Genomic DNA, 17932 nt, shown 5'->3' on the forward strand with positions numbered 1-17932 from the left:
GTCGTTCCCCTTTAGGAGCTCTCTCCAAAGGGTTTGGCTCCTTACCTTCATAGGTAGGGTGTCGGCTGGAGTTGCTATAGCATCCATTCCAAATCCCACTGCTGTGAGTAGATAATAACTAAATATGAACCATTTTTTCCAAGATGGCCGCCATAACAACCCCAAAATTTTTTCTAAAAACCAATTTTTGACCTTGGAAAAATTAAAAAAACATATTTTAATTTTAACTCTAAATTTCACCTTGAAGATGATCTTTGACCTCGATGCTAGAGCACTGTCCACCACCCCTAAGCCTCGGTCTATCACCCCAACAAGTTTGGACACGATCGGACAAGCTCGGACCGAGATATCGGCGGTAATATGTGACCCCCCGATTACTTATGTTAATTAACTTTTGATATCGTTTTTTAGCCGTTTAAAAGGCTAATTAGTTAATTGCGAGATAGGGAAACCTTCGTTTTATAGCCTTGGCAACTTTTGATCCCACCCAAAATACTTTAAAATTTATATTAATATAAATAAGTTTTTTTTCATTTTTTTCGCAAATATTTTAATAAGATTTATTATTTTAAAACAATGTTAGTTTTAGTAAAAGTAATCAAAAACACAATTAGTTATTATATTATTTAATAACTATTATATTTCAAACAATATATTTTTTAAACACTTAACAACACAAAAAACACTACAAATAAAACTAAAATATAATCTAACAAATTAAATTAATAAATAATAAAGAATTAAAGAAGGGGGTATAAATAATTTGAAGGCTAAAAAATATAAAAAACACAATGTTAAAAATATTTTAAGTGTATAATTAAAAATAATTATAATTACATCAATTCGTAGAAGATATTTTTCCTCTTCGGTACAAAACGACATGTCGGGTTGGAAATTCGGGCTAGAATTTATAGATATAAATAAATTAATCTATTAAAAACGAAATTATCTAAAAATATTTACCACAAGAATTCTTTAACTTTTTTTGTTGCTCTAACATCGCCCGAATAAAAACACTGGTTTTGGTCTTAATCGCTTTGGAAGTATACAGTTCGAGAATGTTTGAATTAATTAAAACAGTTCGAACGTTATGTTGTACAATGCCAACATGTTGAATTTGATCTAACACGTGAAGTTCAGACTCAAACTGTTTTAAATTCTTGTGATTCCACCACAAAACATCTGCATATATTTGCTAAATAATTGAAGAATTTCGTAGCTAAACAAATAGTTTGTTTTTAAAAAGATTATACATTCTTACTACTCGAAGAGAGAGAAATTTTAACGATCGCGGCAAAGAAAGTACAGGCTTTAGATATAATTCACCAGACATCTTGATTCTAGATTTCTCCTGGTAAAAATCCTTTACATTTATATTTTATAATTTAAGCCTGACCTATATTTTAAAATTTAAAAATATTGCCTTTGGGAATAATTATTAATTTTGTAGTACAACTAAGGTTAACTAATTATCCCTATCCTTCTTAAACAAGTTTTTTAAATTTAATAAAAAACAATTATATTCAATTTTTAAACAACCTAGTACAAAATGTACTAATAAAATTTCAGTTAATTACTAAAATAAACATATATAAGAAAATCAAACATTAAAGTTTAAACACGATATTAGTATAAAAAAGTATATAGAAGACATGAAAAAAATAAAAAAAATAAGATTAATAAATGACCAATGGGTAGTTCGAAATGAGCAATAGATTGTATCCCAGATGAACTTTGTTTACATCAGTTGTAAACAATAAATTTTCAAGAAGTTTTTTAAATAATAATAATAATAATAATAAAAGAAAATATAAAAAATCTAATACTAATAAAAACAAAAAAAAATATTTATATAAACCAATTAATTTAACCAAAAAAATTTGATACATGTCAAAAAGATAAGAATAATACAATTTCTTGAAAATGTATTGTATAAAAAAGATGAAAACAAAGGATGTTTAATATAGAAAAAAAGGTCTTTGTACCAATCCCAACATTAAATTAATAAAGCTAGTTAAAAAAGAAAAAGTAGATTATGAAGTATTAAAAAGAGCCTCCACCTCCTGAATTAAATTAATAAAGCTAGTTATTTTTGAAAACATATTTAAAAAACACTTAAACTTTTTAAAAAGAAAACATTTTAAATAAAAAATATAAAACATTTTTTTAAATTGTTTAACCTTTACAAAAAAAACAATAAAAAAATTAAAAAACACAAAGTCTTTAAATAAAAAATTGTCTAATTCACAAAATTAAAATATTATGAGATTTGAGTCCTATTTTTAAAAAAAATAAATTTAATTTTTTTAAATAAAAATAAATAAAAAAATATTGTAAATACCTTGAGTCGTAGTTGTAAAATTCGCCAACGATCGTTTAAATCCGAATTTGGTGGAGATAATTTGCAACTAAATAAAAATATTTATCTTAATTATTGTAATTATTTTTTAAAAATTAGTATTCCTTACTCTAAAGTTGTAACTATTTTAACTTCTTGTCGATCCAAATCATTAATCATTTGGCCCCGAAAAACATCGAAAAGTGCCAGGAAAAATTCCATTATTACCTCCCCAATGTCTAAAAGGGAACAGCAGTGGTTAAAATTTTTTGAAAGGGTGTTTAAAATTGTATGTTTACCGGGTTGACTAAGATAAATAGGAAACAGAGTAACTATGTAGTAAACAACTTCTTGAATGGGTTGATAAGCTATCTGTTTTGTCCGGACAGTTGCCTCTTGCAAGTTTATGATTAGGTCCGTTAAAACACACATTGTCCATTTCATTATTGGTTTGGCTAAAACGAAAAAAAAAAGCAAATCCTAATGGGCAAAGAGGTTATTATATTAAGGCAAAGACTTGCAAAGGCTTACAAAATATGAGCAAAGGCTTACAAAATATGAGCAAAGGCTTACAAAATATGAGCAAAGGCTTACAAAATATGAGCAAAGGCTTACAAAATATGAGCAAAGGCTTACAAAATATGAGCAAAGGCTTACAAAATATGAGCAAAGGCTTACAAAAAATGAGCAAAGGCTTACAAAAAATGAGCAAAGGCTTACAAAAAATGAGCAAAGGCTTACAAAAAATGAGCAAAGGCTTACAAAAAATGAGCAAAGGCTTACAAAAAATGAGCAAAGGCTTACAAAAAATGAGCAAAGGCTTACAAAAAATGAGCAAAGGCTTACAAAAAATGAGCAAAGGCTTACAAAATATGAGCAAAGGCTTACAAAATATGAGCAAAGGCTTACAAAATATGAGCAAGGGCTTACAAAATATGAGCAAAGGCTTACAAAAAATGAGCAAAGGCTTACAAAAAATGAGCAAAGGCTTACAAAATATGAGCAAAGGCTTACAAAATATGAGCAAAGGCTTACAAAATATGAGCAAAGGCTTACAAAATATGAGCAAAGGCTTACAAAATATGAGCAAGGGCTTACAAAATATGAGCAAGGGCTTACAAAATATGAGCAAAGGCTTACAAAAAATGAGCAAAGGCTTACAAAAAATGAGCAAAGGCTTACAAAAAATGAGCAAAGGCTTACAAAATATGAGCAAAGGCTTACAAAATATGAGCAAAGGCTTACAAAATATGAGCAAAGGCTTACAAAATATGAGCAAAGGCTTACAAAAAATGAGCAAAGGCTTACAAAAAATGAGCAAAGGCTTACAAAAAATGAGCAAAGGCTTACAAAAAATGAGCAAAGGCTTACAAAAAATGAGCAAAGGCTTACAAAAAATGAGCAAAGGCTTACAAAAAATGAGCAAAGGCTTACAAAAAATGAGCAAAGGCTTACAAAATATGAGCAAAGGCTTACAAAAGATGAGCAAAGGCTTACAAAAGATGAGCAAAGGCTTACAAAAGATGAGCAAAGGCTTACAAAATATGAGCAAAGGCTTACAAAATATGAGCAAAGGCTTACAAAATATGAGCAAAGGCTTACAAAATATGAGCAAAGGCTTACAAAATATGAGCAAAGGCTTACAAAATATGAGCAAAGGCTTACAAAATATGAGCAAAGGCTTACAAAATATGAGCAAAGGCTTACAAAATATGAGCAAAGGCTTACAAAATATGAGCAAAGGCTTACAAAATATGAGCAAAGGCTTACAAAATATGAGCAAAGGCTTACAAAATATGAGCAAAGGCTTACAAAATATGAGCAAAGGCTTAAGTAACATGGGGCAAAGGCTATACATAGGGTTTACCTTGATCTTGTATCTCCTTATGGTCCCGCAGACCAGCTGTGGAACACACTCTTGTCATAGGGGCTGAGAGCGAAAGAATAAATATTTTGTAATGGTCGGAACGTTTTGCCCATTCTTGATCTGAATCAGAGACATTAGGCCATGGAAGAAGAAGTATATTTTCAAGAGACCTATATGCTAGAAGCTGAGCCTAGTAATAAACAAAGCATATGTAACAGCAAAATTAAGAAAAAAAACCTCCCATGTATTTACCTCTAAAGGCATACTATGAAGATCTCCCCTCGTTGAAGATTCAAACAACTGATGTACAGGTTCCAAATTAAATAAAAAGGAAGGTCGGACGGTGGCCGTTAAGGAAAGGAACAAATGGGCTGCACTGTGGCGTATTTTCTCTGGAGTTTGATTGGCGAGATTAGGAACTGTAGCTTCAACTAAGGACGTAATGGATGTCGAAAATTCCTCTTTCTGGTGATTATTTTGTAGCGTTTCGCAATAATACTGGAATAACCAATGGCAGAAGGCTTTGATTGTAGCTAATGTTTGGGCATGACTAAAAATTTTTATAAAATTGTAATTTAGTTTAATACAAGAAAATACAGTCAAGTTAACTTACACTTCAATAAAATCTGCTTTGAGAACGGAATTGGCAGCAGTTTCAACTTCGTAAAGTTTCATTTTGTTGCTATACGAAGCAACATGGCATAGCCTTTTTAGCGTATCATGTATTGTGGTGAAATTTTTAAAGAATTCTTCGCCTATAAATAAATTGGCAAGCCTCCCGATTCCTTGTAATATGGAAGAAAGGTCTCTTAAGGAGCAATGAAGTCTTCTGCACTCGTTCTCAGCCGTCACTCTTAAATGACGATGTTCCAATTTGTTCTCATTGTTGCTGACAAAGTTCTCCAACCCCAAATAAATTTCCAAATTGGATTGGAAAACAGAAAACTACAAGAGTAACATTGTTATATGAAATCATCGAATATGCACTTCTACAATGACTAAAATTAGGCATGTGAGAGCCTTGATTTCTAGGTTTTGAGCCGAGCTTCGAGTATGAAAATTTTCACTTTTTCAAGTATCAAGCCAAGCTTTCGAACTTTTAGGCTTAGCTTAAAAAGTGGTTTCAAGTACTCGAATAATCAGGTTTAGCTTAAAAATGGGGTTTCAGGTACTCAAATAATTACTCTTAGTTAAAACAGGGGTTTTAAATACTCGAATAATTAGGTTTAGCTCTATAAAGAGGGGTTTCGAGTACTCAATAATAGATTTAGCTTAAGAAGGCTCTGAATAATTGGGTTTATTAAGTTAAACATTTTTTAAAAATAAAGAATGTTTACTGCCCGAGGTTTTACGTTCATTTTAGGCCATATTTGTGAAGTCTTAATTAATAACTGGCCATACAAGTTATTACAACAAGAAAATAGTGGACTGATGAACCGAAAAACAACTGACAATAAACAGCTAGGGCACCCTATGTTATGTAACTTATGGTTTTGGTTTAGTTTTCTAATAATAATAGTTTTGAGTACCAAAAACTAAGCCTAGGACTCAATTTGAGGCTCGACAATTTTTGAGCTTTTCAGATTAAGGCGGCTGCACACATAAAGCTCGCAAGCGAATTTTGAGCGTGCACGCATGTGTTGTTTCAAAAACCAAGCTCGTGCACGAGCAAGTTAAGAGTGTGCGAAACTAGGATTTTTTCTAATTTCATGTCGCATTGCTTGCTTCGCGTCTCACGTGTGCCGCCGTCTTAAGGCCTAACTAAAATAAATTAAATTTTACCAAAATTCCAAATGTTTCTAATGGCATTAATTCCGCAACTTTCGCAATAGTTTCTAAGGAATGACGTAAGAACCTTTGCCATTCAGTTTCTGACTGTAAGAAAAATTTTTTAGATGGATGAGGTTTGGTTCCTTTATCTAAAATTAATAACAACTGAACTTACATCATCATCTAAACTCTCATCATCAAGTTCTTCTAGACTAGTTTGATTAAACTTAAACTGCATTTTGGTTAAAATCTCCGTAACGAGTAGGTGTAAAGCATGCTTATACCTACATAATTAAAGAAAATATGATTAAAAAATTGGAAGTACAAAATACTGATAAATTTACCTTTCAACAATGTTATTTCTATTCTTGGATTGACTTGATAGATATTCTAGGAACGTACCCCAAATTTCTAAGCACGAGTAAAAACCATGCTGCGTAGGCTGAAAAACGATTTAATAATTACAATCTACATTAAAGTGAAATGCCATTAAATTTTATTACTTGATGAAATGTGTAATGAAATAATAACTCTAGGAACTCCAAGATGGGAAACTGAGTATTATTTTCAAATCTCGGTAGATGACCATTTACAAATAACCGAAGAAAGTCCGTAAACTTTTCTATATAGCTATAAAACAATACAAGTTAGGTCAATTATTCTTATAAAAATAGTAGAACAAAAACTGGAAAAGAATAAAAAATACTTTTCATCTAGAGACGCCAGTGAATTGGTACAGTTTGAGCTAGCAGATGCGCCACAAGACGAGGATGGAAGATCCTTCGTCACCCTCTGCAGAAGATGGAATGTGTACTGAAACATTTGAAGCATGAAATCTTCAAACTCAGCTGGAACGCAATTTTTTGACATGATTTCGTTGATACAGCCCATGGCTAATATCCCAAGTTGAGATTTATTTGTTACCTGAAAGAAAAATTAACAATACTCATGAAATACCAACGGATCCCTTTCAGAGATACTATTTTTGGATTACACATTGAAATGCACTATTCAAGTTAGCAACCAAAATAGCATAAGCCGTTTACCAGTCTGAGTTAAATGGTCTATTGAAAGATATTTACTTCGTGATGAGTTGCTACTGGATCACATCCAAAACTGGCCAAATGAAACACCGTTGTTAAGAGAGCCGGAGTTAAACTCGTGGACAGTGAAATCCAACTAAATAATTGGGCCAATGTATTCAAAGCTTGTACGCAAAGTTGGTGCGATTCTTGATCGAGAGGTGGTAAAGCTTCGAAAGGGCTTTTATTCGATGATTTGAACATGCTATGCAGAAAATCACCTTTTGAAAGAACACATTTAAATCTTATCATTTACGTTTTTACATTTTAAAGAAAAAAAAGGAAACTCACCAGTGTCAAGGGGAGAGGTACTAAACAGCGATAGTTGAGGAGAACCAATAGTTCCGTGAGTAGGAGAAGGAGGAGGCGTAGCGGTCACCAAATGCCGGTGTTTGTCAAGTATGTTTTCTAACAAACCTCCAATGATGTTTAAAACTGCAGGAACTTGATCAGAGAGTAGTTTCTGAAGTTCTTCTTTGCGGGAGTTTGATAAATTTTCCCGGGGAAACGCCAACTCTTCGGACGCAGTTTGAAGCAGCATTAGACCAAGAGATACGGTATCACTACTTTGTATTAACTAAATTATAACAAAAATTAGTACAATTTTGAAGATGATAAGCTTAGTTCCAAATACCTGTAATATATTTGTAAAAAAATCTGGATAAAAATGAGGCCAATCATTACGGCCAATATCAACGACTAACTTTCCCAATTTATTCCGTATAAAATTTGGCACTTGCTGGTGGTGAGTTAATAAAAATTTATATAATACAGTCCTAATTTCCGATTTTTCTTCACCAAGCATGCTTATCCATTGCTTGTTAATAAGAGTCTGCGTGTAACAAAATCAAAACATGCATTACAAACAAGGATTGATGTAAAATAAAATCTGTTTCTTTAAGGGTTAGCTTACTTCTAGAACTGTCAAACAGTACATCATCACAAATTCATTGTTAGTGTGCGATAGGAAGAATAAACAGTGTTTCCATGCACCTTGTTGTTGACTAAAATTATTCACTTGGTTTTCTGAAAATTATTGCCATCAAGATCACAGAAAAAAAACAAAATTAATTAAGTTCTAGTAAATAGTTCTAACCAATTTCTCTTTTGCGTTCATTTGACGTTCCTATTTCAAAGAACTCCGACATTAAGGCTTCTAGAGCCTTTAATAATTCTTCGTCGGATGCCTAAAAACATAAATTATCAATAATACAGCTTATTAAACAATTGAAATGATTCTAAAACTTACCATTTTCACATTTACATCTGCTTTGGTGTAAAATGCACGAAATTCTGAAAGAATTATGAAACCTAATTTTATTATCAGACAATAAACCGGAGTTCATAATCTGTAATTTTCATAGATGGGATAGTTCGATTACTAAGGGAGAAAACTTGACACTTTTCAAGGCCAAGGCCTGATAATTTGTAATACCTTAAGCCTTGGTAGATCGTTGAAATATTCCGTTTAGTTAGCACATCAGAGGTTTGACATGGGTAATATTGATAAAAAAATTTACGTATGAATTAAGTTTAATAACTATAAGAATATTTAAGTGAAAAATTATTCTATTTTAACACGAAATCATTGAAATATTAAGCAAAATTCAAAAACGATTTGAACAACGTAGCAACCACATGGATTCGAGTAATTTTTTGAAATTAATGCCACCGGTTCCCAAGAGATGGTGCCCAAAACATATACTGCCAGCGGTAAACTTTAAATTCTTTAACTACAACCACGGCCAACTTTGATCACGCGCTGTTTGCGCTACTACGGCCAACACATTCGTCGAAATTCCGCGAGCAAGGATTTTCCCCCTATAAACTGTACTATAATGTGTAGGAGTTCAGCGCCACGCTCGGTGGTTATATTGTCTTCAATGTAAAAACTATACTAAAAAAATAATCCGCTAGGGGCGCTGACGTCATACACATCTTTTGCTCATAGGTTAACACAGAAACGCCAACGAATGAGATGGCCGCTGTAGCGCGAGAGATGCGCGATAAATCAAAGTTGGCCGTGCCACAAGAAAATGCCACCGGTAAGAGATGGTAACCATGATGGTAACCAAAACCAAAAATAAATAGACATCTATTAGGTAAAATTTACTTTGAATTCGACCAATGTATAACTATCGATAATTGAAGCACGTTTGTATTTAATTATATTAAGCTTGGTTTAAACTGAAATGAACAAGGTAGCAGCATACAAAAAATACTAAAATTTATTTATCTATTTAGTAAAGAAATCGGTCACTAAGTTAGCGTAAGCTTATAATTATGTGGCCGTACAGTCAATAGTTGATTTTATAAAATAAAAAGTGGTCTTGCCCAACTTGTTAAAATGTTGCTCTTACGTCACAAGACACAGCTTTATTAGTATATTTTGCGCACGAGCGATTTGCACGCGCGCTAAAAAAACCTATATTCCTCGCGACTGTAGCGCGCGCTAGTAAGCTTGTGAAAGTAAGAGACTGTGACGTAAGAGCAACATTTAAACAAGAAGGCCACGTTAGTTTATAAAAAGAACTATTGGAAATGAGGCGAGATTCCTACGGGCTCGCGTCTAACCATGTGATTCCCTAGTTGCGGGGGGCAATGTAATAGCGTGGGGGTAAAAAGTCTGAAAAATTCAGTTCGGTTCAGTTTTAAATCTCGTATCCGCGGTCGGTGCTGGCTGCTGGTTTGACCAAGTTTGATTTGAAGCGTAAATTTTCTTTATTTTACTGATTGGATTTCAAAGGTATTTCTTTTAAGTTACATTAACCAGATATAATATTTAACTAAGGTTTATTTTATTTTACCAAGGTGTAAACTAAATATGGGAAAATCAAGAGTTGTAAGAACTATCACAAATCATCTTTAATCATAAGTTGGGTTAAATTGAAGTTGTAGCGAAGTTTATTAATACGTTGGTGCCTTCAATTGTAAATATGCTTCATTTGTCATCATTTTTATTGGATTTACCTTAATTAGAGATCGGCGTTTGAATTAGAAATTATCCAATTATTTATTTTTATGCATAACCGCAAATTATCGAAAAAATATAGGATAAAACCGATTTTTTTTTGCATGTTAAATCGTTGTTTATTCCTATAAAATGTTCATAAAAAACAGTTAACCAAACTTTTTATGGTTAATCGAAATTTTGCCGGTTAATTTTTTTCTAAGCAAAACTGTTTAAAAAGAATAAAAATATAGAAAAACATTTGAAATTAAGCATTTAAAACTTATTTTTACAAAAGGTAAATCAGGAGATTCAATCTCTTCATTGGGCAAAGATATTAATTTTGAAGCGGTTTTTTAAAGTTTACCCCTGAAATTATATTTAAAACAAACAATTTATGAGTACATCGATGATAATTAAAATTGTAATACTAACCATTCGGCTTTTTAGATTTGTGTTGTTTCTTTTGACAATAAGCGTGATCTATTTTTAGCCCGAGGCCCGAACGAGGTCCAGATACGGAAGCAGACGAACCCACAAACTTTTCAGACTAAACTTCCACCCCCACCTCTCCCACTAGGGAATCGCATGAGACAACGCATTTCGCGTACGTTTCTACCATTGAGTTGGGAATAATACTAGCTAGAGCCCCAGTTCAAATTTTCCCCATAGGCTTTAACACAGCATTAGTGAAGATAGGAACGAAAATCATGGGAGGGTTATCAACTACGACAAAAGCCACCTATGAGCGACTTTGTGAACTATTATAATTTAAAGCTAAAACAAAACAACGAAGTTTCTTGGTAAATCATATTTCATTTTGAAATAATTTAGAGTATTTTAAAAGATTAAATTGCACTAAAACAAAATAAAGTATGTAAAAAATGAATACAAAAAAATAATAATGAATATAAATAATATACACTAACTATTACCGTTAACCTCATCAAGTTTATATGGGATTGGGAAACCGAAGATCTCGGGGGAAAACCCTTTAACCAGTGGGGAGAGAACTTACAAACGTTACGCAGAAAGAGTTGTTACGGATTTTCACCAAGTGCTACTAGCTGGGATCGAACCCGATTACTCTCGCTGCGAGGCGAAAGTGCTAACCACTCCGCCACCCCACTTTCTACTGTTCGTTTTCTGTAAAAAGTTATCTAAGTAATGGTCTAATAATTTATTTTCTTCTTAAATAGTACCATGCCAGCTCTAAAATTGGTATTTAAAAAAAGTGAAGGTGTTGCAGTGTTTGTAAGCATTTTAAAAGTGGTGTTTTTCCTGAAGTCTTCCTCTGTAAAATGATCACCGCAAACTGCATCTGTTGCGTTTGGAACCCAGTCTGATCTTCCAATGGCTTTGAGCCATTTTTGCAACAAAGGATTCACTTTACCTGGAAACCTTATTGTAATTTTCAATAATTTAGAATAAAAATGTATTCTATTTTTTTGGAATATTAGTGCTACTCCTACCCATAATGCTTAAAATTTCACTCAAAATCTATTACAAAATAGTAAATAACTCACAAAAGAAACCTTTATTGTGTTAATAAAGAGTTTTCAGATATACATGACTTTAATTTAAAAAAACGCGTTTTCAAATTTTTTCTTAAAATCGCGTCGCTTTCCCTCTTCAATTCAAAAGTTAAAATTATAATAGTTCACAAAGTCGCTAATAGGTGGCGGCAGGGGCCATCGAAGAATTTTTCATTTAAATAGTTGCATTTTTCGCTCATAGGTGGCTTTTGTCGTAGTTGATAACCCTCCCATGATTTTCGTTCCTATCTTCACTAATGCTGTGTTAAAGCCTATGGGGAAAATTTGAACTGGGGCTCTAGATAGTATTATTCCCAACTCAATGGTTTCTACCCCCTGGTACAGTGCAAGGTTCGTAAAAGAAAAAGGCACTATACGACGAGTTAAAAGGGTCATTCGAGACTAGAGTAAAACAGAAAGCACAGATTAGAGCATAAATAATAATATAATGGGAGAAACGCAAAAAAAGGGAGTAAAGATAAAAGTTAAACTAGTTGGTCAAGTTTAGGTCGCACAATCTCGCCAGGGAATAATCAAACACCTGGGGTAGTTAAACCATAGAAATCTCATAGGTAACTAGAATGCTGCCGTGTAACTGGCAAATGGGCCAAACGCCGTGGCAGACGATAGCCAGATCTCAAAGAGTGGTTCTGCCAAGAATTTAATGTCACCAGAGGAGGATTATTATCCTCCTTGGCGGAACCACTCTACGGCTTCTCATTGGCTGAAGGTTCAAGGCGAACTGGCGTCAAGCTCGGCCGTAGACGGCAGCATTCTAGTTACCTATGAGATTTCTATGAGTTAAACCTTGGATGAATGAAGTATATGGATATATCACTCCTTCGGAAACGCGGCCCACATTATTCCACTGACAAGTGAGTTGCGCGCCACCTAACTGATAAAACTCCTGTTTTGGTGGTAAAAACTAAAGCACGCGGGAGGATTTAAAAAATCTCGCTAAATTAGGTTTACGTTGTAAGGTTCGGAAGTTACAGGACTATTTTCAGGTTAGTGATTTACATTGTGTTCTTTAAAAATTGTTTTTAATTAATAAAATAAAGTTACTAAATTAGATAAATTTTTTAACGTAAAAGATCTTTGTGATGTTATAAATTGGATTATATTGAAATGAGTTGGAGTACATGGGATATTTTGGGGATACCATCATACCCGCTCCTCAGTCAAGCAATTCTAACAAAATATTAAAGGAAATTTATTATTCAGCGCTTGATTCTCCCCATTACATTTACCACTAATTTCACTAAATAATATGCTAAAACTCACCTTATAGATAAAATCAAAACATAAAAATGATAGGTCATTACCCATTTAAGCGTAAGGAGCATGCAGCGCATGCACAACAAATTTGTACAACTAATTTAAAAAAAAATCGAGAGGACTTTGAGGGCCGCCCGGTTTAACGTTGGGAAAGGTACGAGTGATATATCCATATACTTCATTCATCCAAGGTTAAACTTTAAAAATGTGTATTTTAATTATAAATATTTAATTTTTGTTCCATGGTAAACTTATTAATGTGTATTTTAAATTTTGTTTGTAAAACTTAGTATTATAGTTTAAATTTATTAAATAAAATAAAATATAAATTATACATTTGGTTTAGTATTTTACTATTACAAGTAAAATGAACAGTGATTTCAATTAATTTTTTTTTTGACAAATATGCAAATTATTTGGTTATTTCAAAACCAAATACGTCGAATTATTTGGTATTTGATCAGTTAACTGGCTTAAAATTTTGCTCAAAAAATATTCCACCAAATTATTTGACGTTATAAATATTCGATTCGGTATTTGACGTGCCTTGAAAAAAAAATATTTGATATTCGATTCGATCCCCAAAAAATGGTATTTGCACACCTCCTTTGATTATTGTGGCGGGCGGGTGGGAAAGATAAGGGGTTAGCCGTTTTAACAGGTAGGGGTATAATTAATATAATTAACTAATAAAATATTATGCGGCTTTATGTTTTTGTAAATAAAATACTTAAAGATACAGCCCCTTCTTCTTCGATTAAAAGACTAATAAGCAATAAATTTTTATAAACTATTATGTAATTTAAAAACTAGTTCTTATCTACTCTTAATTGTATATAATATCTTGACCTGATTCTGGAATTCAAAATTTCATTTCACTGTATCATTGTTATTTGATGTAAACCCTGATCGTGACTTTACTCACTGTTATGGCTATATAGCCCTAGCTCTTACGGAAATAGGAGCAAAAAAAAACACATAACCTTACTCCCGAGTTATAATAAGCCTATCAAAAGATCCCCATAAGTAAAGGTCTACCATAGGGGCCCATGGTAACGGCGTTGTCCGGGAGAGAAGAAAATTAACGTACGACGATAGGGCAGTAGCGACCATAGAAATCTCATAGGTAACTAGAATGCTGCCGCCTACGGCCGAGCTTGACGCCAGTTCGCCTTGAACCTTCAGCCAATGAGAAGCCGTAGAGTGGTTCCGCCAAGGAGGATAATAATCCTCCTTGGATCCGCTACTATAGCGGGAGATAGGTGACGTCATTCTCTCTGGTGACATTAAATTCTTGGCAGAACCACTCTTTGAGCTCTGATTGGCTGAGATCTGGCTATCATCTGCCACGACGTTTGGCCCATTTGCCAGTTACACGGCAGCATTCTAGTTACCTATGAGATTTCTATGGTAGCGACATCGTCTTTTTCAAAATTCACGCTCGGGTTTATAAATTCCACACAAAACCCGTCTAAATCTCAAATTAGAAAAATAAATACCTTCAGAAACACAACTCTTAGTCTTATTTAATAGTCAGTTTTAGGTTCTGATGAATCATTATTAAGTGTTAATTTTAAGTTTTAAAGCAATAAAATAAGCCTTGGCTACGGTACTATGGGCTCGCGGCGGAGATTTCACATACCGCGTGGTTCCATGGACTAATTAATTAGTCCATGGTGGTTCTAAGTTTAAAAACGTTCGCGCACGGCTTGTGGGCATTCATAATGCATTTTGCGAAATTTATTTCAGAAATGCACCTCCTAGGACGTAGCCACTAGGAGGTGCGCCCCTAGCGGATTATTTTTTTTAGTATAGTTTTTACATTGAAGACAATATAACCACCGAGCGTGGCGCTGAACTCCTACACATTATAGTACAGTTTATAGGGGGAAAATCCTTGCTCGCGGAATTTCGACGAATGTGTTGGCCGTAGTAGCGCAAACAGCGCGTGATCAAAGTTGGCCGTGGTTGTAGTCACGCGCAGTCGCATTAATTTTTCTCGCGCTCTTTTTCAAATTCGTTCATATTTATCAATTTATAAAAGTTAGGCTTAGCAAAAATAAATATTATATATTATCTTCTCTGAATCGCTTGCAATTCTACGCCGAAGCCCAAGACCTGGAATTCTTTTTCGTTTTGTTGAAAACGTTAAAATAAGCAATGCCTGGGGACTCAAGCCAAAAGACCGCTAAATGCGGCAAGTTACACAGAGATGATTCGAACGTCTGCCGTGTGTGTGGTTCTGTGGACTGTGCTGCAAATAAGGGTAAAAATCTAGACAACAGTTGGATTCGATGTATTTCGTGTCAATGGTGGTATCATGCTGAATGCGTCCAAATTGAACTTTCGGAAACTAGGAAAATCCCGCGTAAAATTGTCAACTCTTTCAGCTGTCCCTCTTGTAGAAGTGGGCCTACCGAGAAGCCGGTGGCTTCTCTTGAACTTGTGGGGGTGAAGGATACCTCTTTGGAGGTGGAAACTAAGCGTGGTCTCCCAACAGATCTAACTTTTGACAGTCTTATGACAGCCTTAGATTTGGTCGTTGCCCGACAGATCTGCACTCAACAATCTAAGATCATGGAAAGACTGGATTTATTGGACGAAGCTAATCGTTTATCATCTCAGAATATGCAGAGCTTTGTAGCTAATATGCGGGAGGGCATTATTCGATACCTGGAGGCCAGAGATGTGGCATTTGATAAGCGTTTTAAAGATATTGAAAAAGAACATAACCTATGTAAAGTAGAGGCCGTAGGCCAGAAACAGAACGCTCGACTTCTGGCTAGTAAGCTGGATTCCCTTCAGCTAAAGGTTGAAGAACAAAATAAATTGATTGCTACTCTGCAACACAAGTCAAGTCTGGAGATTGCTGGCCAAAAACTAAATGAGGCCCCAGTAGAAAACTTAGTGGCCTTCGGAGTGGATTTTGACGACATGGACACGCCAGAAGGGGCAGAAAACTGGCTAAGAAAGAATCTGGAACTAGAGGAGACTTTCTCTTTTACCGTCAAAACCAGCACGCGCTTTGGCAGAGGCACAGAAAGAAAGGAGAAACCGGTACTTATTTGTTTGGATAGCCACGAATCTCGACAGGTCATACTACAAGCAGCTCCTAAGTTGAAGACTAATCAAGTCTTAGAATTCAGTAAAGTTCAGCTGGCCCCCGATCGATCCTTGGAGCAGAGGATGTTTTCTCGAATGCTTATGTGGAAAAAGCGGACGGCTTTACCAAAATCTACTGCTAAGGGTTCCAATGGTAAAAAAAACTTGAAGGTGGGCCTGAATTCTGGGAATCAGGCCCTTCCGGTGATGTCACCCACGGACACGGAAAAGACTCTTCCCAGCAACCAATGAGAGTGCAGGAGGATGCCCTAGACGATATATCTTTCAACACGAAGATAAGTCGCGCACAAGTTTTGAACTTTAGGGCAAGGGAAACAATGTGTAAATATGTAAATAGCTCTTTCGGAAATGTTACTATGTCTGTGAATGACCCTGTGGACCGAGATCATAGTGCTGAAGTTCCTGTAGCAAAAAAAAATGGTTCAGAGAAAAATTAGGAAGAGAGGGAAAAGGCGCAGCCAGAAAACAAAAACATTCCTTTTCTTCCGTTTTGGCTATCTGAATATACAGGGTGGGGCATCGGAACAAAAGATGCAGGAGCTATCATCTATTATATCAGGAGATAAGCTGACTTTCTTTGCGCTAGCAGAAACACATCTACGGGACGGAGCCAATCCTAACTTACCCAAAGGTGTGCAATGGCTAGGAAATAACCGCCAGGACCGTGAGAAGAAAGGTGGAGGGATTGGCGTTATGGCCCCTGTTTCTGTGCCCCTTACGCTACACAAAACTTGCACAGACCACATGTGGTTCTACTTTGAAAATTTGCCAAATATTCTTTTTGCTCTAGTGTATTTTGCTGTGGGAATTTCTACAGCAGCCAAAACGTTGAACAGTCTTATCTATGAATGCCTCAGTAGGGACGTCACAGAAGCAGTCATGAACGGTTACAAAGTCTGTATAATGGGCGATTTCAATGCCCATATTGCGGAGTGTGGGAAGGAAGATTCAAAGGGCCGGCAGGTGAAGCTGTTTGCTGAAAGTTTCGGCCTAATAATGGGTAACTTGGCTCCAATTTGTAGTGGAATGTATACATGGCACAATGAGGCATATCGTACAACAGTAGACTACTTTCTCTATAGCGAAGAATTAGTAAATTTCTTTACGAAAATGGAAATCGATGAGCTTGGTGTAAAGAGTGTTGGTAGCGACCATAACAGCCTATTTTTGGAGGCAATTTGTGAGTCACCACAAGTTGAAGTTACAAAACCCAATTGCCTCGCCCTGGAACCCAACCCAAGGACTTTTTGGGAATTGGATAATGAAGAAAATATGAAACTATTCCAGTTGGCCATGGAAGAGGCTATGGGAACGAGTGATCAGTCGTATGAAAATTTCGTTCAATTAATGCTAAAGTCAATGGAAGGCACGTTAAAAAAGAGACAGCCAGCCCCGCTCATTAAGAATAAGATACTGCCAAAGAAGTGGTGGAACAAGTCAGTTGGGGAAGCAATCAAACTTAGAAAAAGGGCAGCAAAGACCCACAGACTAGCTGTTGCTAGAGGAGCAGATACTAACTCTGTACGAGACCTCTGGTTTGCCTATAAAGCCGCAAAAGCCAACGCGAAATACGTAGTATCACGTGAAATTAGACTGGTTAACTTAAAAATGGAACGGGATATCGAAAAGGCGGCCAAAGACAAAGGAAAGAAGTTCTGGCGTTACGTGAAAAAATTGAGGAAGCAGGGGGTGGTGGTAGAAAAGGCTTTTAAAGGAGTTAGAGCGAAGAATGGGTCCCTCTTGTGGGAAAAGAAGGCGGTGGCTCTGAGAATCACAGAGTATATCAAAGATCTAGAGAATGAACTACTCAGCTCCACAGTCGGTCCCACCACTCCATCCCTCTCAACTAGCTGCTCGGGCACTGAAGCGAAAGATCCCCTTTGTGACGATGAATTCTCAGTTATGGAATTAAATAAGGTGCTTGGCACTTTAAAAACGGGGAAGGCAGCAGGCCCGGACGGAGTCTACTCTGAAAGTCTGAAAGCTCTT

The 17932-nt window shown here is 35.1% G+C and overlaps 1 protein-coding gene and 1 long non-coding RNA gene across 2 annotated transcripts; both read right to left on the reverse strand.

Annotated features, from left to right (window-relative positions):
* Positions 1-680: 680 nt before the first annotated feature.
* LOC149969091 (uncharacterized) lies at positions 681-1278 on the reverse strand. Its single transcript, XR_016480759.1, has 3 exons — positions 964-1278; positions 838-901; positions 681-770 (listed from the first exon to the last, which is right to left on the reverse strand). It is a non-coding gene; the product is annotated as an uncharacterized LOC149969091 (long non-coding RNA).
* A 2910-nt stretch (positions 1279-4188) lies between these two features.
* LOC149969092 (exportin-6-like) lies at positions 4189-9227 on the reverse strand. The gene is made up of 16 exons (XM_090170314.1): positions 9171-9227; positions 8493-8775; positions 8307-8350; positions 8154-8244; positions 7971-8083; positions 7692-7889; positions 7349-7634; positions 7058-7278; positions 6682-6899; positions 6479-6605; positions 6320-6417; positions 6151-6259; positions 5988-6080; positions 4819-5150; positions 4458-4755; positions 4189-4395 (listed from the first exon to the last, which is right to left on the reverse strand). Exons 3-16 carry the CDS (start codon positions 8307-8309, stop codon positions 4189-4191), a joined length of 2394 nt encoding a protein of 797 aa, XP_090026440.1. The 5' UTR covers positions 8310-8350; positions 8493-8775; positions 9171-9227.
* Between the last annotated feature and the right edge of the window lie 8705 nt (positions 9228-17932).

Source organism: Leiobunum rupestre, chromosome 1, assembly GCF_980474605.1.
Source record: "Leiobunum rupestre chromosome 1, qqLeiRupe1.1.hap1, whole genome shotgun sequence".
NCBI classification, from domain to species: Eukaryota; Metazoa; Arthropoda; class Arachnida; order Opiliones; family Sclerosomatidae; genus Leiobunum; species Leiobunum rupestre.

What these genes read in the sequence shown, in the direction of transcription:
- LOC149969092 (XM_090170314.1), bottom strand. An exon ending in ACTGTTTGACAGTTCTAGAA is followed by an intron (nt 7,890 to 7,970) that starts GTAAGCTAACCC and finishes TGTTACACGCAG; the next exon opens with ACTCTTATTAACAAGCAATG. An exon ending in TTTTTACAAATATATTACAG is followed by an intron (nt 7,635 to 7,691) that starts GTATTTGGAACT and finishes GTTATAATTTAG; the next exon opens with TTAATACAAAGTAGTGATAC.